The sequence below is a fragment of the Citrus sinensis genome, chromosome 6 (assembly GCF_022201045.2).
Source record: "Citrus sinensis cultivar Valencia sweet orange chromosome 6, DVS_A1.0, whole genome shotgun sequence".
NCBI lineage: Eukaryota > Viridiplantae > Streptophyta > Magnoliopsida > Sapindales > Rutaceae > Citrus > Citrus sinensis.
The window spans coordinates 23,509,823-23,537,242 of NC_068561.1; the positions used below are offsets into that span (position 1 = coordinate 23,509,823).

The 27,420-nt window shown below is 33.5% G+C and overlaps 5 protein-coding genes across 8 annotated transcripts; all 5 read left to right on the top strand.

Annotated features, from left to right (window-relative positions):
* Window positions 1-537: 537 nt before the first annotated feature.
* LOC102624326 (uncharacterized) lies at window positions 538-8,874 on the top strand. 2 transcript variants are annotated; one of them, XM_006482141.4, is made up of 20 exons: window positions 541-982; window positions 1,434-1,586; window positions 1,785-1,963; window positions 2,715-2,822; window positions 3,661-3,831; window positions 3,926-4,483; window positions 4,727-4,801; window positions 4,901-5,029; window positions 5,117-5,191; window positions 5,284-5,493; window positions 5,712-5,864; window positions 5,963-6,177; window positions 6,319-6,436; window positions 6,549-6,681; window positions 6,757-6,958; window positions 7,037-7,142; window positions 7,225-7,365; window positions 7,456-7,579; window positions 7,733-7,849; window positions 8,329-8,874. In XM_006482141.4, exons 1-20 carry the CDS (start codon window positions 784-786, stop codon window positions 8,727-8,729), a joined length of 3,567 nt encoding a protein of 1,188 aa, XP_006482204.1. In that variant the 5' UTR covers window positions 541-783; the 3' UTR covers window positions 8,730-8,874. The 2 variants fall into 2 exon arrangements, with proteins under 2 accessions (XP_024955601.1, XP_006482204.1); XM_025099833.2 differs by having other exon boundaries at window positions 538-982; window positions 6,549-6,958.
* A 960-nt stretch (window positions 8,875-9,834) lies between these two features.
* LOC102624789 (L-Ala-D/L-amino acid epimerase-like) lies at window positions 9,835-14,063 on the top strand. 3 transcript variants are annotated; one of them, XM_006482142.4, is made up of 7 exons: window positions 9,835-10,628; window positions 11,025-11,135; window positions 11,211-11,427; window positions 11,539-11,872; window positions 12,036-12,097; window positions 12,231-12,303; window positions 12,619-13,103. In XM_006482142.4, exons 1-7 carry the CDS (start codon window positions 10,143-10,145, stop codon window positions 12,650-12,652), a joined length of 1,317 nt encoding a protein of 438 aa, XP_006482205.1. In that variant the 5' UTR covers window positions 9,835-10,142; the 3' UTR covers window positions 12,653-13,103. The 3 variants fall into 3 exon arrangements, with proteins under 3 accessions (XP_006482205.1, XP_052298932.1, XP_006482206.1); XM_052442972.1 differs by lacking the exon at window positions 12,619-13,103 and adding an exon at window positions 13,729-14,063 and having other exon boundaries at window positions 9,841-10,628; XM_006482143.4 differs by lacking the exon at window positions 12,619-13,103 and adding an exon at window positions 13,688-14,062 and having other exon boundaries at window positions 9,849-10,628.
* A 7,957-nt stretch (window positions 14,064-22,020) lies between these two features.
* Window positions 22,021-22,583, top strand: LOC102625544 (non-specific lipid-transfer protein 2-like). Its single transcript, XM_006482145.4, has one exon. The coding sequence runs from the start codon at window positions 22,096-22,098 to the stop codon at window positions 22,393-22,395; it is 300 nt and encodes a 99-aa protein (XP_006482208.1). The 5' UTR covers window positions 22,021-22,095; the 3' UTR covers window positions 22,396-22,583.
* Window positions 22,584-24,002: 1,419 nt separating this feature from the next.
* LOC102629310 (non-specific lipid-transfer protein 2-like) lies at window positions 24,003-24,430 on the top strand. Its single transcript, XM_006482334.4, has one exon. The coding sequence runs from the start codon at window positions 24,035-24,037 to the stop codon at window positions 24,344-24,346; it is 312 nt and encodes a 103-aa protein (XP_006482397.1). The 5' UTR covers window positions 24,003-24,034; the 3' UTR covers window positions 24,347-24,430.
* Window positions 24,431-25,825: 1,395 nt separating this feature from the next.
* On the top strand, window positions 25,826-26,897 carry LOC102625827 (putative glutamine amidotransferase GAT1_2.1). Its single transcript, XM_006482146.4, has 2 exons — window positions 25,826-26,263; window positions 26,610-26,897. The coding sequence occupies exons 1-2, from the start codon at window positions 25,970-25,972 to the stop codon at window positions 26,796-26,798; spliced, it is 483 nt and encodes a 160-aa protein (XP_006482209.3). The 5' UTR covers window positions 25,826-25,969; the 3' UTR covers window positions 26,799-26,897.
* Window positions 26,898-27,420: the final 523 nt, after the last annotated feature.

Genomic DNA, 27,420 nt, shown 5'->3' on the forward strand with positions numbered 1-27,420 from the left:
CTAGAAAGAAGTTTTTCTCTCATATTTCTATGTGCTTTTATCACTTATATATTTCTATAGCCCGGTGGCAAGGAAAAATGAGTTGAAAGATAGGAAAATATTTAGTGAAGAAAAGCACGAGAGAAAGACAAGAGAAATAAAGAAGAAAATGGTCAAGAAAGAGAATAAAATTCTCTCATATTTCTCTAATGCTTCTCTATACCTAGCACTATTCTGAAAGATATTTAAAAATTACAATTACGGAGAATCTTTAGTGAATTTCAGCCTTATGTGATTTTCTCAAATTAAATATGAAAATTGAAGTACAACATTTAGCATCCTCATACGAACTTTTTTTATTGGGGTTGACCGTTGACTTTACTGACGGTGCTCCAAATTTCCATGCACCACCTGCCCTATTATACCCAGTCTCATACCAGATCCATCGATTAACGGACTTTGGACCATCCGATTTTCAAATCTGAAAATCAACGGCCGCTGTTGTATTGATAACTCGGTACGGACTCCTTTGTATCGTCATTGTCCGTTGCTGCACTTGCGCATTGTACAGAAAGTCGGTTCCCTATACTCTCGGTTACACCGAATCACCGCTCACTTCTCTCAACGAACTGAAGCTACAGGGACGACATCCGCTTCATATCCTTGCATGACATTTAAAATTAAATTTGGTTAAACATTTTTAACTTGGGATCCCAAAACATGAATTTGGATTTGATTCGAGTGCGGTTAGTTAGTATCAGTTAGGAGTACTATAGAGCTACGCCAACAGAGAGAGAACGAGAAATGGACGTGGAGAGATCTTCGCTGTGCAATTGCGTCGTGAATTTCTTGCTAGAAGAGAAATATCTCTTGACGGCGTTCGAATTACTGCAAGAGCTTCTCGACGACGGCAGAGATGCTCAGGCCATTCGCCTCAAGGAATTCTTCTCCGATCCCTCTCATTTTCCTCCCGATCTCATCACGCGCTTCAATTCTCTCCGAGGTCCACTCCTTTCTCTCTCTCTCTCTCTTTTTGCCGTTACGCTTAAAATCTAGGGATTTGAATTGAAATTAATCTGATCAACTGAAATGACATTGAAACGCTGTGTTTGGATTTTTGAGGAAGCAGCCAGATGAATTTCAATCTTAAATGTTTGATTTATTCCGGCTTGTGATATTTTTGTGAAATTAGTTAACGCGGGCGAGTGACGTGGCATTGTAAGTAATCGTGATTATTGTTGGTTTGTACAAGAGATTTAATGCAGCTTCAAAATGTTTCAGTTGATGAATTACTGATTAGTGTTATTAAAATTTGTTTTCCTTCTGGATGCCTTATCTTGCTTTCTGCTCTATTTGATGGCTTTTACAGTTTGATATGCGAGACTATTTTCTTTTGACTTTTGGTTCAAAATACAACTGATACTTTGGTTTTCCTTTTTAATATTGTATTTCAGTTGCTGATCCTCAAAGTTTACTAGAAGAGAAAGAAGCACTAGTAGAGAAATTGGCAATTACTGAGTATGAGCTTCGTTTAGCCCAAGAGGATGTTACAAAATTAAAGGCTGAATTGAAGAAGAAAAGTGACTCATCGCTGGAAAATCTAAATGGTATTAGCAAGTTTATCTAGTAAAATAATTTTTGAAGACTGGCTCATTCTGTGTTTCTGACCATATTTATAACCAAAGATGTGTATATAGACAACAGTGCACCCTAGGATTTTGCTTATAGATATTATGCTTTTGCATTGGCCCACACTATGCTTCTGCTTTCAGTGAATTACTTTTGCATGTTGGATGAATTTGCAGAGTCAAATGAAGATAATCATGGCAATCATGGAGTTGAATTTCAACGACAGAAAAGGGATATTTCCTTCTCTGATTTGGGTCCGTTGAAGGACATTGAACGCAAAGATCTTAACTGTGCTGTAAAGGAATATTTGCTTCTTGCAGGCTATCGGCTAACTGCGATGACATTTTATGAAGAGGTCCAAACTCTCTTCCTCCTCTCCCCTTCCTCCCTCTTGTTGTGTTTGTTTAAACCAGTAATAGATGGAAGCTGTGCAACACTATAGTGACATTCATGGCAAATATAATACCATTGGAGAAATCATGGTGCAATTCGTATTAAACTCAAGGAAAACTGAATCTTATGATTACTTTGTGTTAAATAGTATAAAGCTGTGCTAAGCTGCATATTGTTGTGTCCCTATGGATTCATGGAATTATTGCTTAAAAACATGTACTGTTTATTAGACTGGGAAATTGTTTAATTTGTGTTGTTCTTAGGGTGGGATAGAATTAGGGTGTGTGAAATGCCAAAAAGGTTTTAAAAAAAATTGAGAGAGAGAACTTAAACTTGATTGAGGGGTTGTTTTATGTTTAACATGGTTCTTCAGATTATTCCCTTATCGATATGTAACTGATTGTTTATTGAGCATTGGAATTTCCCTCAATTTTCTTATCATAGATGTAGAGTTTTGAGTATTTATTTATAACTTTAATGATAGAGCCACAAACTCTCTGTACAAACTGATGTGGCACCGCATAATTGGTTGGATAAAAAAAAAAAACCTAGCTCGCATGATTTTTTTTTAATGGATATATTTTGTATCCTATATGAACATGTGATCGACCCTTAAGAGGTTTAAAATCTTCCAATCAGGTGAATGTTTGTTTTCTTTGTTTGAGTAGCTAATATCCATGGTCTTTCTTAACTTCATAATGCTCTTGCCTCAGGTTTCAGACCAAAATTTAGATATCTGGCAGAACACACCTGCATGTGTACTGGATGCCTTACGCCATTATTATTATCAGTATCTGTCTTCCACTACAGAGGCTGCTGAGGTATATTCTCAGACACAAGTGTGGTAGGCAAGTTGTGCTTTAAGTTTCCATAAAGATGGTACTGAATTTTTATTTTGTAAGCTAATGCTTTTATAGCCCATTGAGCTCAATGGAAAAGAGCACTTTCTATGCGGTATTCTACTTTTTCACCACAATTGTGTTGTGTGTTTGTGTCCTGGTTGTTCTTAAGTGGTTTGACGATATCAGATTAACCTTCTGTTCTGAAACTGTTATGATGATTCATAGGTTTTCGTCCTAGGCATCAGAACATTAATGAAGATTCAAAATTGTCCAAATCTGCTGTTTTGCGAACACTCTGTACAACTTTTTAATAGTTTATTGTTGTTAGTCTCATAGAGCGGGACAGTTTCGGATTGATGACCCTTTAACCATTTACTTTTAACAATTCTTTTGTGGTATTGAATAGGTTTATAGTTGGAGCTTATTTGGAGCTTACTAATGTTAAAATTTCATTTTTGATCTTTTTATTTTTATTTTTATCTAAAAGAATTGAACATATTATACACGTTTCTCAATGAGAAAGTTGTAGCAAATGTATCTGTTTGTTATACCTGGTTGTTTACTGACTGATGCATTACATGGCATGCAAAGTTATTCTAGTTCTGAAGTTTCATTGGGACTTGAGACAAAAATGAGTTATTAATATAGCCACTGGCTTCTACTGGAGTAAGTTATAATTTATTCAACGTTGAAAACATTAATCTGCTGGTGATCTTCCTAAAATCGAAACTTGTAGACTTGGACAATTGATATCCAGTAAATTTGCTTTTTTATGGGTTAGGCATCGCCCTTCCTAAAAATTTTGCTTGTACTGCAGGAGAAAATTGCCATGCTTCGAGAAAATGAGTCATTATTAAAAGCAAATGAGAGGTTGAATCACGAAAAGGAGAGCTTGTTGAAAACCAAAGAAATTTCTGATGGTCAAATAAGTGCGTTAACCAAATCTCTTGAGGCACTTCATAGGGATCTTAAGGATAAGGAGAACTTGGTAGTGTGCTCTTACTAGACTGCATTTTGTATACCTGTTGCTATCTTGATGCTCATAAATATGAATATTTACACCGATAATCACGTCTTTTCAGATACTGGACTTGAAGAAGACTACAGAACACCAAAGAAGGGAACTTAATGATTGCACAGCTGAAATCACAGCACTCAAAATGCACATTGAAGGATCTCATTCTGTGCGGAATTTTGCTACTACTAATGGTGATGTTATCCAATCACAGCCCGTTGAAAGATATGAGGAAGAGATAAAATCTTTGCTCAAGGAAATAGAAAGATTGAGGGCCAAAAGCACAAATGCTTCTGATTCTTTAGGTTCTGTATATTCTGAGTCTATGCAGACAGAAGAGAAAGTAGTTGAAGTAGATGAAGATAAAACTGTACTTGCTCATCCATCTGTGGAAGTGGTAAACAGTGAAGATGCTCAATCACTGGCTACTCAAACCCCTGATAATAATACTGCTAAACAACCTAATGAAGTTTTACAAGGGGAGTCAACAAGTTCCTTAAAGGAAAATATTGCTTCTGAAAACAGTGAAAATGTACCAAACCTAAATGACGAATCCCCTTTGAAAGATAGTGGGCTACCACTACAATCAGACAATGCAAGTCTTGAAGCTGCATCTGACAAAATGGCAAGTTTTATTCTCTGTTAGGTTTTGGAATTTTCTCCTTTTCCTTAGTTTTGGTTGGGGAGTGTGGGATGGGACTTCTATGAAATGTGTCGAATTTGACGCCAAACAATATTGTTATTTGGCCTTCCCTTTTCCGCTTCTCTTTCTCCATTTCTATTGTTTGAAATTATTTTTGTTGGCTTGTTTGCTCTATGCTGGAAATGTTGTTATATTTTTTATTCTAAAAACAATTATTTTTGACAGGGTTTAGGAACTATTCAGATCCTTGCAGATGCCTTGCCCAAGATTGTTCCTTATGTTTTAATAAACCATCGGGAGGTTTGCTTTGCTCTTATCTATTTTTTTTGTATGGATCTATCTCAGGATCTCTTTTTTGAGTGACGTTTTTCACTATTGGTCTTATTATTTAAACCATAGGAGCTTCTTCCTCTGATAATGTGTGCAATAGAGCGCCATCCAGATACAAGCACTCGGGATTCCTTGACCCATACTCTATTCAACTTGATTAAACGTCCAGATGAAAAGCAGAGAAGAATTATAATGGATGTAGGTTACTTCTTGAAGTATTACATTTTAATATTGGATAATTGTTTTGTTTGATGATAATTCTGCATCATTTCGGCTTCTTTCCAGGCATGCGTTACCCTTGCTAAGAATGTTGGAGAGATGAGAACAGAAATGGAATTGCTTCCACAGTGCTGGGAACAAGTAAGTTGTAGTCGTCGATTTTCTGGGACCATCTGGCTCACTGAATATTTCTTGTCTTTCTGAAAATTTGGCTTTTGTGTCATGCATTACAGATAAATCACATGTATGAAGAGCGTCGGTTACTTGTTGCACAATCATGTGGAGAACTTGCAGAATTTGTCCGACCTGAGATTCGTGATTCTCTTATCTTGTCCATTGTGCAACAACTGGTAGAAGATTCAGCTACTGTGGTTCGAGAGGCTGCTGCTCGTAACTTGGCATTGCTACTTCCACTATTTCCAAACACGGACAAATATTTCAAGGTCAGCCTCACTAAATATGCTTCGAGGCAATCATGGCGAAGAATTCTGACTTGACAGTTTGGCTACAATGTAAGCTCTAGAACAGGTTGATGACCCATGGTCTAGGGAATGGAGCCTTTTCCCCTTAACCTAATATGATGACTTACAAGAAAATAAGTAAAATTAAAATTAAAAAAAAAAGTAAAGCTTTTCCAATATCTCATTCTGTTTGTTGATAGGTAGAGGATTTGATGTTCCAATTGGTATGTGATCCCTCTGGAGTGGTGGTAGAAACTACATTTAAAGAACTACTTCCTGCTGTAATAAATTGGGGAAGCAAACTGGACCATATCTTGAGAGTTTTGCTTTCTTATATCTTGAGCTCTGCTCAGGTATGCTTATTTTCTTTTCATTCACTTTTCTTATGAGACTTAAATTCCACATGTGGTTCTTGATGCTTTTTCTTTTTTAACTTTTACTATATTTCCAGCGCTGTCCTCCTCTTTCTGGAGTTGAGGGTTCTGTTGAGTCACATCTGCGTGTTCTAGGTGAACGAGAACGCTGGAACCTTGAAGTTTTGCTGAGAATGATGGCAGAACTGCTTCCTTTTATGCAGAAGAATGCAATTGAGACATGCCCATTTTCCTCTGTTTCATTGTCGGAGGAAACTGTTTTTCCTAGCTCCTTGCTTGAATTGTATGCAGGGTAAGCTTTCCTTCTCTTTTTTCCTTTTCCTAATTACCAAATTTCATGGTAGAACAATTATTTGTCTGTTGAAGACAAATTACAATGTTGAAGGCTTGTTTATGGCTGTATTTACTCTAGGAGATATTTATTTCTGTTCAGGGGACATATTGAATGGCCAGCATTTGACTGGATGCATGTCGATTGCTTTCCTGGTCTGATACAGCTGGCTTGCTTGCTACCTGAAAAAGAAGATAATTTAAGAAACCGAATTACTAAGGTAGCTGTGTCAGATTTCAGTTTGATTCTTTGTGTTTCTCGTCTTCATTTTGTGGCCTTGAGGTTGAGATCTGCTCTTAAACTTATTGCTGATTTAGATAACAATATTGCAGTTTTTGCTGGCTGTATCTAAACAATTTGGAGATTCTTACCTAACCCACATAATGCTGCCTGTATTCATGGTAGCAGTTGGGGATAATGCTAATTTAACATTTTTCCCTTCTACCATTCATTCAGGAATCAGAGGTACTGGTTGCTTAATTCTTTTGTGGAGTCCGTGTATGTCAGTGTATATTGTCTCTGACCATTGCTTGATTGCAGGTCTGAAACCAAGGACTGCTGTCGGTGAGAGACTTGCTACTATGGGAGTGCTGCCACTTCTTCTGGCAGGTGTTTTAGGTGCTCCCAGCAAGCATGACCAATTAGCTGACTACTTGAGAAAGCTGTTAGTTGAAGGCACCATGAAAGAAAATCATACAGTGAAGTGCAATGCTGAGATTGTTAATGCAGTCCGCTTCCTTTGGTTTGTTTATTGGAAACACCTTTGTATCTAAATATTTGCAATTTATGTTTTCATTTATGTTTATCTTCTACGATGCAGCACATTTGAAGAACATCATACAATGGTATTCAATATCTTATGGGAAATGGTTGTCAGCTCCAACATAGATATGAAAATCAATGCTGCCAATCTGTTGAAAGTCATTGTAAGTTACAGTGTCATGGAATTAATGTTGCCAGCTATCCTTGACATGAATTTATAATTATTAAACTTTATCTGCCTTGTAGGTACCATATATCAATGCAAAAGTTACTTCTATGCAAGTTTTGCCTGCCTTAGTTACTCTTGGCTCTGATCAAAACCTGAATGTGAAGTATGCTAGCATTGATGCATTTGGAGCTGTGGCGCAACACTTTAAAAATGACATGGTATGGAACTTCTGGTCATGACTTCATTGTTTGAAATCCTGGAAAAGCAATTTCCATACAGTGCACTAATTAAAAATTTGGATCCTGTAGATTGTTGATAAAATACGTGTTCAAATGGATGCTTTTCTTGAAGATGGATCCCATGAAGCTACTGTTGCAGTGGTCCGTGCATTGGCAGTGGCAGTACCGCATACAACAGAAAGACTTAGAGATTATATCCTGAATCTTCTCCCTGATAGTTTCTATATTAACCTTTTATTTGAATTAGTAGAATATTTGCATTGAGTTTAACCATTTTAAAATTAAACTGACATGTTAGCATGAAGGTCATTAGGTTAAACCCTTTTCTTTCCTTGACATGATTTACATCTGTTATCCAAGATTTTCCAACTTTCAGCTGTTCCTTCTTCTTCAAGTGATGTTATGCGTCGCCGTGAGAGAGCTAATGCTTTCTGTGAATCAATTCGTGCTTTGGATGCTACAGGTTTCCATCGTATCCATTAAATTCTAAATAGGACAAAATTTTAATTGATTAAATTGGTTTATTCTTATGAAAGTGGTAAGCATCACTAACATTCAGGTGAAGAAATGTGATTCTTCAAATTGTATTTGTGGTTCTTTTGTTGGATTTTAGTATGATATCAAATCTTTAGAAAGAACCAACTTACAAGATAGAAGATACATCTGTTAGGGTACAAACTTTAGATCTTTTTATTATTTCAACATTTCTCAAAAACTCAATGGATGTGCCTTTTTAATCTAGCAATTTTATTCATTCAAGAAATATTGCTATAATAGCTGTTCATTTTACATGTTATAGTCAAGCTTCAGATTCATTGGAACAGACACAATTCCTGTTCAGTATCTAATGATGCGTACATGTGCATTTGCATTTGAACAATTCTTATTGTTTTGTTGTGTTTATTGATGATTGATTCTATGCTTCTTATCTGTTTGTTTCAGAACTTTCTGCCACTAGTGTTCGGGATTTCTTATTACCAGCTATACAAAACCTTTTAAAAGACGCAGATTCACTAGATCCGGCACATAAAGAAGCCCTTGAAATAATAATGAAGGATAGGTCTGGTGGGACTTTAGAGACTATCAGTAAGGTAATGGGTGCTCATCTTGGGATTACATCATCAGTGACCAGCTTCTTTGGTGGTGGCGTTGGCGAGGGCCTGCTGGGTAAGAAAGAAATTGCAGAGCAATCAGCAGAGCCAGTTCACTCAACGGAGCCTCCACTTCCTGCTCCAGCAGAGGACACTAGATTCATGCGAATCATGAGGGGGAATTTTGTAGGTGACATGCTTAGGGGCAAAGCAAAAACCAGTGAAGATACTTCACGGACCCAGAACCAGTAAATTTTTTTTTAAAAAATTAAATTTTGTTTCAGATTTTATTTTTTCATACCCCAAAGTGAATTTTTAATCTTTGAGGCAATCCTCATTTTATAGGAAGAACTGAAAAGAGAAAATTGGAAATAATAGATTTGATGGTTCTATGTTACTTGTTGAAAGAAATCAACAGTTGTTTTCGGATTTTCTAATCACTACCATGGATGGATGGAAGTGGTTCTTACAGAGGAAATGCGTTTGAAATCTAGAATTTTTGGACTCTTTTAACTGGTTACCCTGTGTCAAGAAACCAAACAACATTATTTTGCTGTAATTGTTGAGAATGCAATGTTTGGTATTGCTATCGAGGTGAGGTGGAATTAAAGTCAAAGCCTGAAACCTATAGTTTTTTTTTTTTTGGAGGGGGGGGGAGGGGATTGATTGTGCGGAGTAACTTTAACTTTTAAATAATAATGTTGATTAAAATAAGTAAGATATTGTAATTTATAGATTTTTTATCATATGAAAAATGAGATAAAATTAACTTTTAAACTACAAGCTTTGACTAAATTAAGCATTGTAACTTATACTGGACTACAATACCAAACAGGGTCTTAAGGTTTTGCTACGTTGATGAGCATTGATCAAGTGCAAAATGGCTTGAATTTTCATAACCCTTTTGACTCCCGAAATCGAGTAAATAATGTCAAGAATGAGATTGGATCCCATGGTCTTGCGGACCGGTACCTAAAACTGGCGCCAATCTCCTACTGTTGCTCGTTTAGAGATAAGATAAAGAGTCCATCTGAATTTCGGAAAAACTCAGCTAGGTAATAATTAGACACGAGAAAGATATGAATATACTAGTCTAGCGTCAAGCCCTGTCGATGACAGCCTGGTACGTTTAAAAGTTATCATAAACAAGGGAGACGTATGTATGGACCTTGTTAAGTAACGTCAACACAATAGTCTCTTAACGTTCAAAAGTTGTATTAATTATGTACATATATGGTCCGATTGTAATTTTCAGTTGGACTTCTGGTACTAATATAATTTTTCCTTTATTCATTTTAATCTGATTAATAGTGTATTTACTCTTGGCAAGTGGGATCAATTAATCTTATCATTCCAAACCAATTGAGTTGATTAATTAATTATATGATTAGTGCATGATTTTACTGTACCTTTAATTTAAAAAATTGGAAAGCATGTTAGAAATGCCGGGCAACATGTTGCAGAGCTTCAACAGCACTGCCTCTTTCATTACCCCAGAGGGCGCTTAGTTGCATACAAAATATGCTTTTAGGTAAGGGAATCTTCATATACTAATCCACAACCAGACAAATAAAAACATTGTTATAGTTATTTCAATAATGTCACCACTTCCTCCCATTCTCACCCGAAAAGCAAGCTAAGAGTTTGAGCTTCAGCTCGACTAAAATGGTTCCAGTTGGTTCCGCTCTTTTTTCTTCCACTTGTAACTTCTTTTTCTCTCCTTGTGTTTCAAGAAGCTTGCACAGAAGTCAAAATGTTATTAAGTTTTGTGTCAGCAACGTGATGGCTGAGTCAACAACAGTTAGTACAAGTGAAAGAACAAGTCTTGGGTTTAAGAATTTGACTGAGACTTTTTGGGTTGATGTGCAGAGAGCTGAAGGAAGAGAATTGAATGTTGCTCTTAGTGCACCCTTGAGCTTGGGACTGTCAAGTGTTGAGAATGTGGAGAATGTGGCCATTAGAGTTGAGTTGAGTAATGGCTGTGTTGGATGGGGTGAGGTGGCGGTGGTTCCTTTGGTTACTGGAGATCAGACTAAGGCTCTTGTGAAAGTGAGAGAGGCATGTCAGTTTCTGAGGCAGAGTCCACCAACGACTTTGAATTTTGCTCTTGATGAAATTGCTCGGATTCTTCCTGGGAGTGAATTCGCTTCTGTAAGTATGATCAAAATTTTGTTGAAGTTTTGGTGATTTGGATATGTTGTTTCTGGACTATCTTTGTATGCGATGTTTGTATATGTGTATCTGTTTGTTTGCTAGGTGTTTGAATTTGGTACAGAAACCTCTTTAACTCTATGGCTCAAATTTTTTTTATTATCTGAAAACACTTTGGCTAAAGAGTTTTTGACCAACGTGAAGTTTCATTTACTAGAAAAATTCCAAATCCCAAGAGATATCATACTTTTGTAGGTTAAAAAGGAAAGTACACTTTCAATTCAACCGCTATGCTTTAGTACTTGGTTGAACTTTTAATACAATAGTTGCATCCTCTGAAGACATCTTTGGTTTGAAAGGATTTTGTGCCCTTTTTGCTTCTATCTCTGATTGAAGGTTAGGGCTGGAGTTGAAATGGCATTGATTGATGCAGTTGCTAATAGTATTGATATTCCACTATGGCGATTGTTTGGTGGAGCGTCGAACAGCCTATCCACAGCTATAACAGTTGAGTTGCTAATTTAGTTTTTCTTTGGTTTTTATTGGCGAGTTCCGTTTAAGGATTTATCCCTTACATGGTAGATTCCAGCCGTTTCCCCCGCTGAAGCTTCTGAATTGGCCTCAAAATATTGCAAACTAGGATTTAGCACCTTAAAGCTTAATGTGGGAAGAAACATAACTGCAGATTTTGATGTTTTACAAGCCATACATGCTGTGCATCCTCATTGCTCCTTTATCTTGGATGCAAATGAAGGATACACTTCTGAGGAAGCAGTCGAAGTCCTTGGAAAGTTAAATGGTAATGGAATTTTCTACTTGGCAATCAATATATGCTCATTGCATAACTATTACTTTTCTTTGTACTTGTTTCTTTGATCAGAAAAGTATTCTAATTGTTATCCAATAGCAGACATGGGAGTAATTCCTGTTCTCTTTGAACAACCAGTTCATAGAGATGATTGGAGTGGTCTTCATGATGTCAGTAATTTTGCTAGAGACATGTATGGCATAAGTGTCGTTGCAGATGAAAGTTGTAGGAGTTTGAACGATGTTCAGAAAGTTATGCAGGAAAACCTTGCAAGTGTTGTTAATATTAAACTCGCCAAGTTTGGGGTCCTGGGCACCCTTCAAATTATTAAGGCCACAAGAAAATCAGGCTTGCTTCTTATGATTGATGGTATGATCGAGACAAGGCTTGCCACAGGCTTCGCTCTCCATCTCGCTGCTGGTCTCGGATGCATCAAGTAATTATGCTTTTTATGTCTTCATTTTCAGCAAATAGTTACTTACTGACATTGGTCTTGTATTAACCATTCTATCTGGCTACTTCTTAGTGTCCGAACTCTTAGATTCCCTTGGTTGAAAGTTTTATAGATAGTTCAAGTGTGGCTGCCAATTCTTTTGCAGATATGTTAATCTGAATACGCCCTTTCTGCTGTCTGAGGATCCATTCGTGGGGGGTTGCGAAGGTATATGTTTGCTTTAAAGCTCAAAATGTTTATAAGAACCAAATTTTCACAATATCATGCTAGTGACTTGAGCTTCTAAACTTCATATTTATAAAAAACTTAGTCAATAGTTATTGATGCTTTCTGTGGCTAGTTTCTGGGGCCATCTACAACTTCACTAATGCCAGAGGTCAAGGAGGTTTCTTAAAATGGACTATTGTTTCCTGGTGAGTTATCCACTTACTCGCTGGTAGTATGTTCCAATATGTATTAAAAATTAATTGTGCTTGTTGCCATCCTGAATAAAATGATCTTCTTGCTAATGTTTCAACATATTATAAATCATGATTAGTAGTCTACTCCAATCATATTATAAAGCTTAGCTATTTGGATGTATAAAGTTGATATATCATGCACATTCCCAGACATTATATATATCTAGATGTGCTTCGGCATTTTACGACTGGGAATTCTGGGGAAGAAACCTTTCGATCTAAATCAAGATGCTGCTGCTTAGCTAATTCCAGTCGCTCTTGTTTCAGCACTCAGGTTGATTGCTGTCATGGAAAACCTTAATTTGCTGAACTGGACTGGCTTTTGATTTCCCCCGGCGATGTAGAACCATTTATCTAGGCTATAAATTGCAAGCTAGTTCATGGGAGTTATCAACAAACCATTAAATATAGAGCAATCAAAATATTGATGAATGTAATGAAGTTAACTGAGGAAGCGGGAATCAGTATTGTTATAGGGAATATCTAAAAGCCAATTATCACTATTGCTTAACCTTGACATAGAGTCTTATACTGTGTCCAGAATTCATCCAATGCTGCTTTCAGAATCCGGACTTGAATATTCTTTGTCATTGATTTAGTCGATTGACAATTGTAGAAGTAGATCTATTTTATGCTTTCTGAGTTATTTACCTCTTATAGGCCATGATATAATGTGCATGTATTATAATATGCTGAAAATAGGCAAAGAAACTAAGGGTGTGTTTGGTATTAAGATTGGTCAGCTATATCTTAAAAGTTACAGCACTAAAATGTTTAGTAAACACTAACTGTTGTAGCTTAAAAAGTATGTTAATGTGATTTTTCATCTGCATTATAGAAAATATATTATATCTTTAATAATTTTGTCAAAATTATGATTTAAAATTTATATTTACTATATATTATTAATTTTTGTTTTATAGTTACAGTTTTTTTCCACAATAACTTTAGATTAAAAGTCACAGCACCTCAATTCTAAACAGGACCTAACACTGCATGAATTAATCTGAGTTTTTGATTGCCACATAATTATAAACAAATATTGAAGCTAAAAAGTTTCTTTCATTGTCATCGATTCTCGTTATGGATGTCACAGATTCTTAAGATTTACAGTTACATTACATTATTTACAAGTGAGGGGCGCCCATGCATTCATTAATGTGCTTATGTGTGTGTGTGTGTGTAAGAGATTGAAACAGAGGAGATGGGCATCTTAAATCTGTTACTTCGGAGTCAAAAACAGAATCTCATTGCCATTCTATAATTCTTTCCTGTGAATTAAGTGCAATTTTCTTTTAATTTAAATGTCTGATTTTCTACATTTGATATCCTGCAGATGGATAAACTATTCTTCCAAGCTCACAAAATTCATCTCAGAGTCCAAGCTTTATTACTGAACATGAAAATATGACAAAATTATGCACGTATCAAAGAATTGGACCGATGCAATAAGGGTTGCAAATTCTCAGTTTTCAAGGGATCACTTATGTAGCCCTTGATCACAATTAGTTTTAAAAGAATCGTAAGCTTCTTCTCATTCTTCTAAAAAGTAGAAATATAAGTCTAATAATTTGTAGCTCTAAGGTAGCTTAGAGTGGAAATTCTCGAATTAGGAGTGTGGGATGAGAATAGAATATTAATTTATATTGTAATGGAAGTGTGGAATATGAATCATAATCTCATTTATTTGTTGATTTTATCTTGGATCAGGAATAAATTATTTTTAATTGAAGTTTTACCCTTATTTAAAGAACTGTAGTTTTTAATTACAAAGTAAATAAAAAATATTTTTATAAAATAAACTATTTATTTTATTGTTGATTTTAATTATATAAATAAATTATTATTATTATTATTATTATTCTTAACTATGTAAATCATAATTTAAAAAAAAAATGATTGATAAGAGCAACACAAATGAAACATTATTATTAATAATATAGTACAAATTAATATTTTCTTAAAATAAACTATTTATTATTAATATCGTATAAATATAATACTATTAAAATAAAAAAAATATATAATATATGAGTAGTTTTAACTTAGAATTAATGTAAATTACTATTTTTAACTAAATATAATATTAATATTTTTAAATAATTTTAATATTATTATTTTTAATAAAAGTAATATTATTAATATAATAATATTATTTAAATAAATATGATTTTATTAATTTTAAATATAATTATATTATATTTAATAAGGGAGTGAGAATCTCACACCTTACTCCAAAAGTGAATGGGATCCACGGTGTGAGACTCTCATTTTCTTATTTAAATAAATAAGTAAACACTAAAATGAGAGGAATCTACACTTTCCGCCCCCATTCTTACAAGTAAACACAATATAAAATACTTTTACTTTTGCTACCAGTATCATAATGCTCATTATTGAAGTTTTTAGGTGAAATGGTAACTTAATGTGATATCAAATCCTCTTTAAAAGTTAAAACCATGATGCTTGCCCGGTCTTCGAATCCACCTAAGTCACCTGCATTTGTATTCATCTGACAATCACAAGTGATATTGAATCTTTCCTTTAGAAACAAGGCAGCTATGTGTCTATCCTTTTTTTAAGTCTCATAACAAATTGCCAGCATGCTTACAAATTCGTTTTCTGGATTACTCTTTGTTGATTTTCTTATGCAAAAATAAGCATAAACTTCGAAGATAGTTGAATTATTTATTGTTACCGAAACCACTACTGCTTGCTGCTCTCACTGTATCTGTAAACCCATTGAAAGAGAAACAAACATGGGGAGATGAAAGCTAGTTATTTTCCAATCTTTTAATGTTTCTGTTGGGTCGACCTCAAGTACTTAAGAAATTTTTGTCATTGTTCAATTCTTATTTCTGAATTTTGTCCAGCATTTGTATTGTGATTTGAATTAAATGGGTGTCATTATTAGCTGGATGTTAGGTGAAATGCACCATCAAGTTTGATACCTATCTATGTTTGTTTGATCTGATATAAAACTTCCTGAAACAGCCAGGATAAGGTTTTCAGCTTGTTTGCGTGAGGTAGAAGGCACCCAATAGGTCACTGTGGTGTTTGATTAGCAGTTACGACAAAAATATTTAAAGACATGATTTTGATATAATCTTAAACAAATAGTAATAATTTGATTGCAATCTTTTGGTTGGATCTTGGATGGCTCTCAATTTTTTATATTTTCTCACTCATGTTGAATTGATTTAATTGTCCGATGGATATGTAATAATTTTTTTTTTTTGAATAGTCACAACACTAAAGGACTGAATGAATGTCATTTAATTGAGTGTTGAGATGATAAGATTTCTTGTGTTGAAAATAAGAGGTATGTAGTTTGAATCTCGCTTACATGGTTGTGGAAGAATTGAGTTTCCATTACATAAAAAAAAAAAAAAAAAACTATTAACGGATAGAAATCTAGATTGCACGGTTGATTTGCATTCTAGAGTAAGTTAAAAAACATTACGAAATATTAAAAATATAAAACATGTTTTGAATTAAAATATCAAAACATAGAATCAAAGTTGAGTATGAAGCAAAGATGAGTAACCATACACGAAGAGAGAATTGCATAGACGGGGCCGACAAATAGTAGAAATATTAACAAAGTAACAAATAAAAGGTTGACCTCATTATAACAAATCAAGTTATTCAATATTTCAAACAAATCTCAAATTCAAAATAGTCCATTACCCAATAAAGACTTATTATCTTTAATAATAGCCTAAAATCCCCTATACAACTAATTGCAAATATTTTTTCACATGCGCTTGCCGCAATAAGTCATGTGAACCAAAATCTAATTAATGGTTAGATATTGAATTGAAGTAATTAATAAATCATAATCAATCAAACCCGTTTTTTATCACTTTTGACTTTTGAATAGTTTAGTGGTAACTATCGACTCTGAATAATGAAGGCGACTAGAAATATTGACTGTTAATGCTTATAATCAAATTAATCATCGCAACCAGCGACTTACAAAAAGGTTAGGAGGAAAAGCATAAGGAAAGGGAAAAGGAGAAAATATATTAGTTTATTGGTTAAGTTTCTAACTTTTGAAATTATAATTATAATGCTGAATAGATCACTAATTAATTTGTGGTGTTCGTTGGTCCCATCAGTAAAATCTTTAGCTCTATGTATTGTTCATAGTTCATTATCTTAATTTAAAATAAAAAAATAAAAATCTATTCGTAGAAGAAGCTTTTGAAATGTCATTTTTCGAAATTAAATTAGTTTAAAATTTATTTTTATAATCACGAGAAATACTCGTATGAAATCAGGCACACCATAACACCGATGCTGATCACCCAGACGGTGAGATTCCACAAATTAAATGCCGTGGTCCTGTGACACATTGAATTAAAAATCTGGGGGTCCCTTGCCGACAACGTCTCACTCTGTGCTGACACCTGTCACCCAAATTCAATAATTATAGGACTCGCCTTTAATTTTTAGTAGGTCCCACTTCATTGACATATTTGACTCCTAGACCCGTAAAAGAAGTCCACTTTCCCCATTTTGTACCTACTATTATACGCTATTGGAATATTAACATCAGGATCTCTATAGTTTTACGATTTCATAAATAAGAACACAGTTTTTCATTTACATTAAAAATGTGCCTTTTGTAATTTATTTCCTATTGCAATGGCCCAATAAAATTAGTAAGCTAGCGTTTGGTTTTAAAAATGAAATGGAAATAGAAAATGAAAAGGGAATGAATTTGATCCATTTGTTTTGTCGGTGAAAAAATTTTAATCAGTACAGAAACTACTATAATATAAATAAAAAAAATACACTCTTTACCCACCTCTACATATGATTTAATCAATTTAATTTATAATCACTAATAATTTTTGGTGTTTCTCTAGTTGACTAGTTACAATATATCTTCTCATATCTTAAAAAATTTAATAGCTAACACCTGAATTTACGGATTACATATTATAATTAAACATGCAAACACAATTAGCTTAACACAAAGGTATTTCAGTAATTTAAATAAGGATCAGGGATCTATTTGATACAAATAGAAAAATTATACCCTTACGTGATAGAATGTAAAACATTGGGGACCCAATTGTTATTACACTACTTTTTCTTCACCTATAAATTGAGTGAATGGCCTTGTCCAAAAATTACCATCTCCCTTCTTTTAAGTTCTTTTTCTATATCTTTGTTTTGTGAGAAAAAACGTTATATTTGATGATGCGGAGGGTTTCTTCGGTTGAAGCTGTGAGGTTTGTGATGGTGGTTTTGGTGGCCGTGGCAGCACTAAGCCAAGTGCATGTAGCAGAGGCAGCGACATGCAATCCAACAGAGCTGAGCCCATGCTTGGCAGCTCTCACGTCGTCGGCGCCGCCGTCCGGACCATGCTGCAACAAGCTGAGGCAGCAGAGGCCATGCCTTTGTGGGTACCTGAGAGACCCTAATCTGAAGCAATATGTTAACTCTCCCAATGCCAAAAGGGTTGTTGCAACCTGTGGAATTCCCTATCCTCGGTGTTAGGTTTTAATTAAATGTTTTATCAAAAAGCTTGTCATAAATAAAAAAAGTGTGTTGCAAGATTGATTAGTGAGTATTAACATGGAATATGCTAAAGTTTGTGAATCATGGATGGCTTGGTTGCCATCAATGTACTTATGAAGATGGAATATATATGAGTATGTTGTAAAATATACGGAGAATGAACCAATAATAAGCTGTATTTATGTTATGTACTCATGCTTCTTCTTTTTTTTTGGAGACTTCCTATTTTTATTTTCATTATTATTATTGGATTGGTGCTATTTACACTCTCAAATTCACTTTAAATATTCTATTACTTTGTACAGTAATATGCTAATATTTTTCAAAAAAAAAATTAAGGTTCACTTCGTACACTTTTTAAAATTTCAAAAAAAATATATATATACTTAAACTATTTAAATTAATTAACTTTATCTAATTGAAATACCAATAAACTATTTAACACGCCCAATTTTACTGGGTTTAACACATTTAAAACAATAAAATCAAACAAGTCATAAAAAAAATTATTTAACACAATTTTAGTTATTATTATTTTTTGTTTATTTCTGTTCAATATTAGATCTTACATCTAAAATAACTTGCAACGAGAATACACTAATAAAAAAAAATCTATAAATACTTTAAAAAAAAAGGAGGAGAAAGAAGATGAAGAAGAAGGACAACTGGACAAGAAGAAGGGTCAAAAGCAGGAAAAAAAAAAAGCTGTTTTACAATACTTTGGTTCTTTTTTTGAAAAACAAAAAAATCACACATACTTTATATTTTTTTTTTTAAATATTGATTTTCTCACTGTCCATCTAAATATTAATTAAGATATTAAAAATAAAAAATTTAAGGTATGAGAATTATACATTGAATTATAAGTATAATATATGGGTGTTCAAAATAATAATGTAATATTGACTTATGATAAATTATATGATAAATATAAATTATTTTCAAAATTATTTTTAATAGTAATTTATATGATAAATATTTTTACAATAGATTTTTATTAAAATTAAAGTGTTAAAAGCGAACCTCATTATTATTGTTGTTATTTCAATTTTTCCATTTGGTTGAAAATTGAATTATGTAAAGATGAATTACTCCTCTTGTTGTTTCCTTTTTATACGTTTTATTGAATTGGTTGTTAGACTTGATGATAATTCTCTTCAGTTTTTGTTACGGGATGTGCAGAATTTGAGAGAAAGCTAGCTAACGACCAATAAAAGTTAAAAATTAACTGTTATCTTATCTTAATCATGCATCATGAAACACGGTTCTCTCAATGTCAATGTGATGTTTGTTACATGAGCTACAAGCTGAATGTAAAATCCGTCGTTTCAGCAATAATTGATGCCTGATTGGTGGGATAATTGTCTTTCCAAAATGAAATAAAATTAGCAATCAAGCTTCAAAATTTTGGATTTGGTACGTTTTTTTCAAGATCTCAATAAGAACAGGTTTGGTATCAATTGTCAAATCTAAAGATGCAAATTTAGCCGTACAAAAGTTAACAACTAATTAGTTATTAGTAACGGTATCCTTTCGACATTTGTATGTATAATTATTACGCAACCACTCTCTAGCTTTGCATAACTTTAGTTTATCAAATAATTTACTAACTTAAATAATTTTGATATATTGGTATTCTTAAATGAGTGTGTGTGTGTGTGTATAGTCATTTTATTCTAATTAAAAAAATAATACTTAAAATGATAAAACTTTCCTATTAAAGAAATAAAAATGAAAATTTAATTTGAAACAAAGAAGATTTTTACCTGAATTCATTCCTCTATGGAGAGAGGCTGCATGAAAGAAGAGAATATGGAGCAACCTTCGCCTGAGGTGGGGCTTCCGCGTCCTTACCTTAAGAGTGGATAGAGACCGATCTCAGTTGTCGATAGGGCAAGTAGTAGTCCAATGCAAAATGCCAAACCAAGATTTCTTTATTCTTTTAAAGAGAGGGATTTAGATATTTTAAGAAATTCTCGGCCTTTACCTATCTTTACTAATTAAATAAGAAAAGAGATGACTTTTTCGTTCCGTTGATTACTGGAGAAGGCTCTTATCTTGGTAAGTCTGTTCTCTTTCAGACAATTTGTCTTTTCACCTAACACAGTGTTATAACGTTGATTAATATAATTAATTTTGTCAATCTTTTTTTAAAGTTTTTTTTGGGTTCAATTATCGATACTCTTTGGTACATATTGAATTGAAGTCATTTATATAGAATCAAACGTTTCTACTTTCTAGCACTTATGAGTTTTGACTAGTTTAGTAATAATTGACTCTTAACTCCTAATGAAGGCAGCTAGAAATAATATTGACTGTTAATGCTTATAATCCAATTAATATCACAACCAGCAACTTGAAGATTAAGAATGGGAAAAAAAAAGGAGAAAAAAGATAAAGAATATATTTATTTATTGGTTAAATTTTTTATTATTAATTCATTATAATCATGCTAATTATTAGATCACTAATTAATTAAATTGTGATGTTGATTGGTTTTATTGGTAAAAAGTTTTGGTATATTACAACTAAACAAGAGGGCTGAGGTTAGTAATCTCACTCATGATCGAGCTTAAGAAGCGTTTGATTTATATTTATAATTTAATTTAATATTTACAAATTACTACATCATGAAACTATATTACTTTAAGTACAATTAACAATTGATAATCTACAAAATGACCTGTTAATAGGATAAGAATTTGATATAGATAAAAGAAACATGGAATTAAGGAATCCAATACAAAAACAATCAAAAGTAACAATTTTAATATGAATTTTTTTTTTTGATACACTGATATTACAATTAGAAGACTACTAATATATATAATTTATCAAAAAAATTTGTCTTTTAATACAATTGTAGGATATAATTGTAATATTTTTTTTTCTTACTTAATATTGGAGAAATTCCAACCTCCAAACGGATGGATGTCGACTTTATTGTGGGAGAAAATTGAATCCCAACAAAGCTAGGACTTGAATCAAAGGTTGTTGCCAACGGGGTAAGAGCCCATTCAAAGTTAATAAGTTTAGGTTTGCCATAAATGATGCGATGATTTTCTAGATTCTGTCTTTATGATCCCGCACCGATCAACAATCAACTGCATTCTAAGGACACATTGTTGGCATCAGACCTGCTTACCCAACTTTCAACAATAATTGTTTATTAGGTCCCACTTCTAAATTGAACAACGTCCACTTACACCATTTTTCGTACGTAGTTTCTGTTGAGACAATAAATAACGTCAGGATACCAGTAGTTTTGCATTTTATAAATAAGAACACAGTTTTTCATTTGTATTAACAAGGTCCCTTATTCTAATTTATTTCCTATTGAAATTACCAAATACACTTAGGTAGTGTTTGGTTGGGAAGAATGGAAAGGAAATGAGAAACAAAAAGATGAATGAAAAAGAAGGAGGAAGGGAATTTGATTCATTTGTTTGGGTTGTGAAGGAATTGTAAGGGGAAAGGAAACAACTATTATGTAAATGGGCAAAATATCATCTACTCAAATATGATTTAATTACTGATTCTATTTAAAGTAATAAATATAATTTAACAATAATGATGGGAATCTCAACAGTTGAGTCTCAATTATTATGTAGCATTCATCTATTAGATAATGGATTTCATAACCAATAAAATTAATATTCTACCATCTTAGATAAAATACCACATTAATTAAGACTCAATTATTGGGATCTCTAATAATATTACACTATATGTAATAGTATTAAATGATGTTTCAACAAATCTAAATTCGTTGCAACCATTTCAAAATGACCTCAAGATTCTCCTTGCATGTAGTTAGAGAGCTAAGAAAATTATTGTTCAATAAACAAAATTGGACAAGGCCAAATTTTGGCTTACCAAATTACGATTATCATATAAGTGCAAATTTGGTAATCAAAATACGTAAAAGGGTAAACCGAAGGCTTAATAAATAAATGGAACTGAATCAGGATTCCAATTTCTTGTTATTAATAGCTTAAACTAAAGGGCGTTTTAGTGATTTGAATAAGGATTAAGGACCTATCTGATACAAATAGACAGATTTATAGCTTACATGAGAAAATGTGGACCCATAAGTTATTTCCCTACTCATTCTTTGTCTATAAATTGTGTAACAAGCCTTGCCAAATATCACCAACTCCATTCTCCAAGATATTCTAGTATATTTTTGTTTTGTGACAATTAGTTTTGATAATGAAGAAGGCTCCTTCTGTTGCGGCTGTGGGCTTTGTGGTGGCGCTGCTGGTGGCTGTGGCGGCACTAAGCCAAGTTAATGTGGCAGAGGCAGCGACATGCAGCCCTACGGAGCTGAGCCCATGTGCGCCAGCAATCACATCGTCGGCACCGCCGTCGGGAGCATGCTGCAACAAGATGAGGCAGCAGAGGCCATGCCTTTGTGGATTCCTGAGGGACCCTAACCTGAAGCAATATGTTAACTCTCCCAATGCTAAAAGGGTTATTGCTACCTGCGGAATTCCCTATCCTCGGTGTTAGGGTTAATAATACGCCTTGTTTAATTAGTGCTTAAAAGGAGGGCGTTACTAAATAAAATCTTGAGAGGTGCATGGTTTTGTTGGCATTAGTTTACTAAGTGAAGCTATGAAAAAATATATGAATAGCAATATGTGCGAATATGAGGTTAATTAATAAAATTAAATAATAAGTTGTGGTTGTTGTATTTATGTTATGTACTCAATGCTGCTTCTTTGTTTTTGTTGATACTTCGAATTCCTCCTTTTGTTTTCGTTATTATTACTGTTGTTGTTATTATTTTAATTTTCTTTTTATTATTATTATTTTTTTTTTGGGGTAATACATCGACTAAACGCAGTTGCTTTTGCAGTGGGTTTGAGTTTTAAAAACAGTAAGCAGTCCCTCAAAGATAACGAGGGATTATGGACGTGGAAATCATTTTCAAAAACGGTTATGTATCCATTAATTATAGGTATATTTAAAAAATAAGAAATTAAACAGTCTAATCAACCACAGACATGATTTTTAAAATAAAAAAAAATTATCAGGGGGTCAATAAGAAAAGTGAAGGATCTTTAGTTGTTGGTAATCTTAATTTTCTCCTCTTACAATAAAAAAAAAAAAAATCTTAATTTCCTCTCTTTCTGCTGCGACGTCTCTTTTTTTTTTTTTTTTTTTCATTTTTCCTTTTCAACTGGGATTTAAGAAATGAATTTTTGGTAACTGCACAAAACTTGAAAATTGAAATCTAACGTTTGGGCTGGACCCGTGGCCCATGGCAAGACATCTGAGTAGCCTCTGTTTGTCTCGTTCGTGCGCCTTTAAGAATTAAGACCTCTGTTCAACTCTCGCATTCTTTTCTTTTCTTGTTTTATTTTACAACCCCCCCCCCCCCCCCCCCTCCCCCCCCAAAACACACACACAAAAACAAAAAAAAAAAAAAAAAACAATTGGATACTAACGAAAAATTAAAAGAAAAACGTTCGATTCGAATGCATTTATTTTTATTTTTTATAGGAATCAAGTTGAGAGGAAACTATCTTTGAAAATTCTCAATGAAAGAATTACAGTTAGTTTAAATTTTGCTCTTAGGGTTTTGCTTGAGTAATTTTTAAATAATTTTATTTATTCAGTTACCTTAGTTTGAATCCTCAATGAGGTAAAGAATTAAAATACTAATTTGGAGTTTGTCCACCCTTCTATCTTTTGAACATAAATAAAATAAGAAAAAAATAAAATGTTGGTCTGGATTTTAATAACATGCAATCATAATTGTATGGAGATAACTCATCTAAGTTCAATCTAGTTACAAGTAGATCAGTTGCTCCGAAAGTGAACAAAAATAAAGAGATTTTGATAAATATTTTGATTATCTTTGAAACTTTCTTCATAAAATTATGGGTTCAAAATTTAAGAGAAATGTTAGACGTAATGAAGCCAATTAACATTCATGAACTAAACATTTATACAGAAACCCTCATGAACTAACACTTGTCCTGTCTCTCAATCCAACAAAAGACACCTCTCACAAGCCCTTATTCGTTGTCAGCATCAACTAAAGCACACGAATGCATGTTTTCATCACCTCATGATCTTTGCTTGCATCTATAAATAATATTTCAGCGGCAAAGCCTTGGCCTCATGCACCATTGATTAAATCATGAAGAAGAATAACAGTAATGTATCTGGTGCTTTCATCTTCATGTCATCAGCACTGCTGCTGGCTACTGTAGTGTTTTCTAGGGAATTGCCCGTGGCTGAGGCAGTGACTTGCAATCCCTCACAGTTGATTCCGTGCCTGCCGGCATTCACATCGACGGCGCCGCCATCAACCGTGTGCTGCAACAGCTTGAGGCAGCAGAGGCCCTGCCTTTGCACTTACCTTAGGAATCCACTCTACAAGCAATATTATGATTCTCCTAATTCCAGAAGGATTGCTGTAACCTGCGGCGTTCCATTTCCTAGGTGTTAATCTTGCTTCTTGCTTAACAATGAGTGTAATGATAATCAAAACGAATGAATAATAAAAAATTTTATGTCGTATGTTATGTTCCTACTTCTGTGCATATTTTTTCTTCCGTTTAATTCTTATCTTATATATCTCTTGATTAATTATCTACAAAAACAATAGAGAAACTTGATATGGATTCGGATTTTTTTTTTTTAAATTTTTTTATTAGTAACTCACATACCCATTCAAGTTCAAAATTAGAATCTGAACCTAAAAATAATTATCCTTTAGTACTAGAACTAGAACTTAGCATCTAGATATAGATAATCTATTATTTACACGTAGCGCTAGCAATTTCTATCTTTGCAGGGTTGCGATTAGAATTCAATTAGACGCCTTCCTTCTATATAAACCAATTGATTAAAATGAGATAATTTTGAAGAGTAGTGTTTTTCTTTTTTCTCCTTAAAGATCGAGTTAAAGCCTTCTCAACTATGATATTATATAGCCGTTGAACGTTCTTCTCCTTCACAAATCAATACAAAGTTTTATTCTCAAGAACATCCCATTGGTCATTGCTTCAATCATATCTTTTTGAAAAACATTATAGTTTTTCATGATCAAAGTTTATGATTCTCAACTAATTACTTGTTTTGTATTAATGAAACATCAATATCTATATTGTCACTGTTCATGAACCAAAATATATTTGATAGTATAAATGGTCTCCTTTTTTTTTTATTGTTATCTAGTTTCTATCACAGAGGTGTATGCTAATGGCACATTTAAAAATATCAAAATGTAAAATAAAAGGTATTTTATCGGAATAATCAATTTTATGTCTATTAGCGCTCAAATTAACAAGTCATAATCTTCTCATTAAGTGAAGTCCTTGGTATGAAAAAAAATGCTTTGATTAACACGTTTTGCTAATAATAATAAATATAAGGAGCAAGAACAATGACAAATCATCTACATTGATACTCACACTGTATCATCACTTCATCAACTAATTTTTGTTCACATTTTTTGTATTAGATAAAATCTAAATTAGCGGATTTTTGTAATTAAAAAAAAAAAGGAGAGAAAGTAATCCTCTTGAATTGATGAAATGGTCATGGGAAAGCATTTTATTTTTAAAATAGATTTGTAATTAATGATACTAAATCACGCGATGTTATTTGTTTTTCTTTTACTAATTGTTTGTTAATATTAACTATGTTGGGCCTAATTCGTTGAACATCTAAGCCCAATTGACTCACTAATAGGACATTCCTTGAAGACATGGGCCCACTGGATGCCGACAACTCATACTGAATTGTGTCATCCACGGCGTTCGTTCAAGTTGAAGGCCACTAAATTACCTATTTGTCCCTGGTTGATTTGTGGAGGAGAAGAACATTCAACGGCTATATAATAATAATATTATGATGGAGGGATCGATGGGGTATTAATTCACTAGCAAAACTTTGCCTTGAAAGAGGCATTACCATATTTGGGAATTTGCAGGGTTCTCAAATCCTAAATGTTGCTTGTGGAGGCACCCTTTATCAAGATGTGAGTACTGAACTTTCAAATAAATGCCCTAACGGTACTCATAGAGTGAGTCACATCAACTATGATGATTATGATGGGCATAGGCATATGATAAAGGTGGTTGAAAATACCCCTTTGCAAAATTGGTTCAAGGTTTCTATTGATAAAGAAAATATGGAAGTTTTGGTGAATAGTTATCACCATCAAGATGTTAAAAGATTAGCCCAGAGATTTTGTCCGATGGCTTTCGCACCTGATGGTTTAATTGAAGGGTTCTATGACCATGAAGCTTATAATCCTCAAGAGGGTAAGTTCTTAGTAGGACTACAATTTCATCCTGAGCGAATGAGGCTGCCCAGTTCTGAAGAATTTGACTATCCTGGATGTCCAATTGTTTATAAGGTAAAATAATGTTTTTATTTTATTTTTATATGTTGTTAATTAATTTTTTATAATTAATGATACAGTATTGATTAGTTTAAAATAAAACTTCAAGAATTTGTAAAGGCAGTGATTGCTTACCTGAAGAGGATGAATAGTGCATCATATGTGCCCAATTTTATACCTCTAAAGCAAAAAATTGGGAAGAGCAAAGTACTTGTTAAAAGTTTCTCTCCTGCAAAAGATAAAAACATCTCAGGCCAAAAGGCGCATCCATCAGAAGAATCTGAACTTCAAGCTGTGGCAGAATTTCTTGAGGTAATAAATTAACGTGGTAGTTCGGTGTCTATTTTTGTTATTTTTGCAGTCCGATATTGCGGCTCCAGGTTTCCAGGAATATGAGATGAGTCTAAGGCTGATGCAAATGGGGGCAGCAGTTAGAAATTCATCTTCCTACTTGAGAATGAAATTGAATCCGGACAAGATGTTGCCAAGTAATGTACTTGGAGCAATGTCAACAGGACAATTGTCCAATCTGATGTGTGCTCCCGATTAGTGCTTTGTCACGCTGCTGTTGTCACTTTAATTCAGTCATAGTATGTTTATGTTTCCCCTTTGAAAGAAATAGTATTGAATTGAAAAGTGCAATTAATTATCGTAATGACTTTTATTCGGATGCTCCATTATCGACATTAATTTCTCCAGAGTATCTGTTTTGATTTGTTTTATTTTATAAAAGCTCCTTGAAGAGTCAAGCAACTTTATAGTATTCACCAAGTGTTACATATGCTTAATTAACTAAAGAACATGTGTATAACGTGATAATAAATAAGTAATCAATTTTGTCAGCTTTATCAATGATTTCCTTTACTTGAATATTGCCTCTAATTGACCCGCACAACGACAAAGATAATGCCTTTAATTATACAACGTGTATAACGCGCGCGCGGTCACACACACGTTGCTTTGAAAAATTTCTTGTGCTGGAAATGGAATCAAAAGCACTGAAAAATGGAATAGCAAATATTTAGAATTAAATTGATCAATGGCTCCAAAATAAACGTAGTTCACCGTCCATGATTGTGAAACAAGAGTAAAGTCAGGGACTTCGAGATCTTGTCTAACAAATAAATAAGAGTATGCCCGTCACCTTTTACATTTTAATACATTATTTGGAA

Coding starts and splice junctions, on each gene's coding strand:
- LOC102624326 (XM_025099833.2), top strand. CDS start 784: ATGGACGTGGAGAGATCTTCGCTGTGCAATTGCGTCGTGAATTTCTTG. Junction 4,484..4,726: donor AAGCTGCATCTGACAAAATG/GCAAGTTTTATT, acceptor TATTTTTGACAG/GGTTTAGGAACTATTCAGAT. Junction 5,494..5,711: donor ACACGGACAAATATTTCAAG/GTCAGCCTCACT, acceptor GTTTGTTGATAG/GTAGAGGATTTGATGTTCCA.
- LOC102624789 (XM_006482142.4), top strand. CDS start 10,143: ATGGTTCCAGTTGGTTCCGCTCTTTTTTCTTCCACTTGTAACTTCTTT. Junction 11,136..11,210: donor GCCTATCCACAGCTATAACA/GTTGAGTTGCTA, acceptor CTTACATGGTAG/ATTCCAGCCGTTTCCCCCGC. Junction 11,428..11,538: donor AGTCCTTGGAAAGTTAAATG/GTAATGGAATTT, acceptor ATCCAATAGCAG/ACATGGGAGTAATTCCTGTT.
- LOC102625544 (XM_006482145.4), top strand. CDS start 22,096: ATGAAGAAGGCTCCTTCTGTTGCGGCTGTGGGCTTTGTGGTGGCGCTG.
- LOC102629310 (XM_006482334.4), top strand. CDS start 24,035: ATGAAGAAGAATAACAGTAATGTATCTGGTGCTTTCATCTTCATGTCA.
- LOC102625827 (XM_006482146.4), top strand. CDS start 25,970: ATGATAAAGGTGGTTGAAAATACCCCTTTGCAAAATTGGTTCAAGGTT. Junction 26,264..26,609: donor GATGTCCAATTGTTTATAAG/GTAAAATAATGT, acceptor TTATTTTTGCAG/TCCGATATTGCGGCTCCAGG.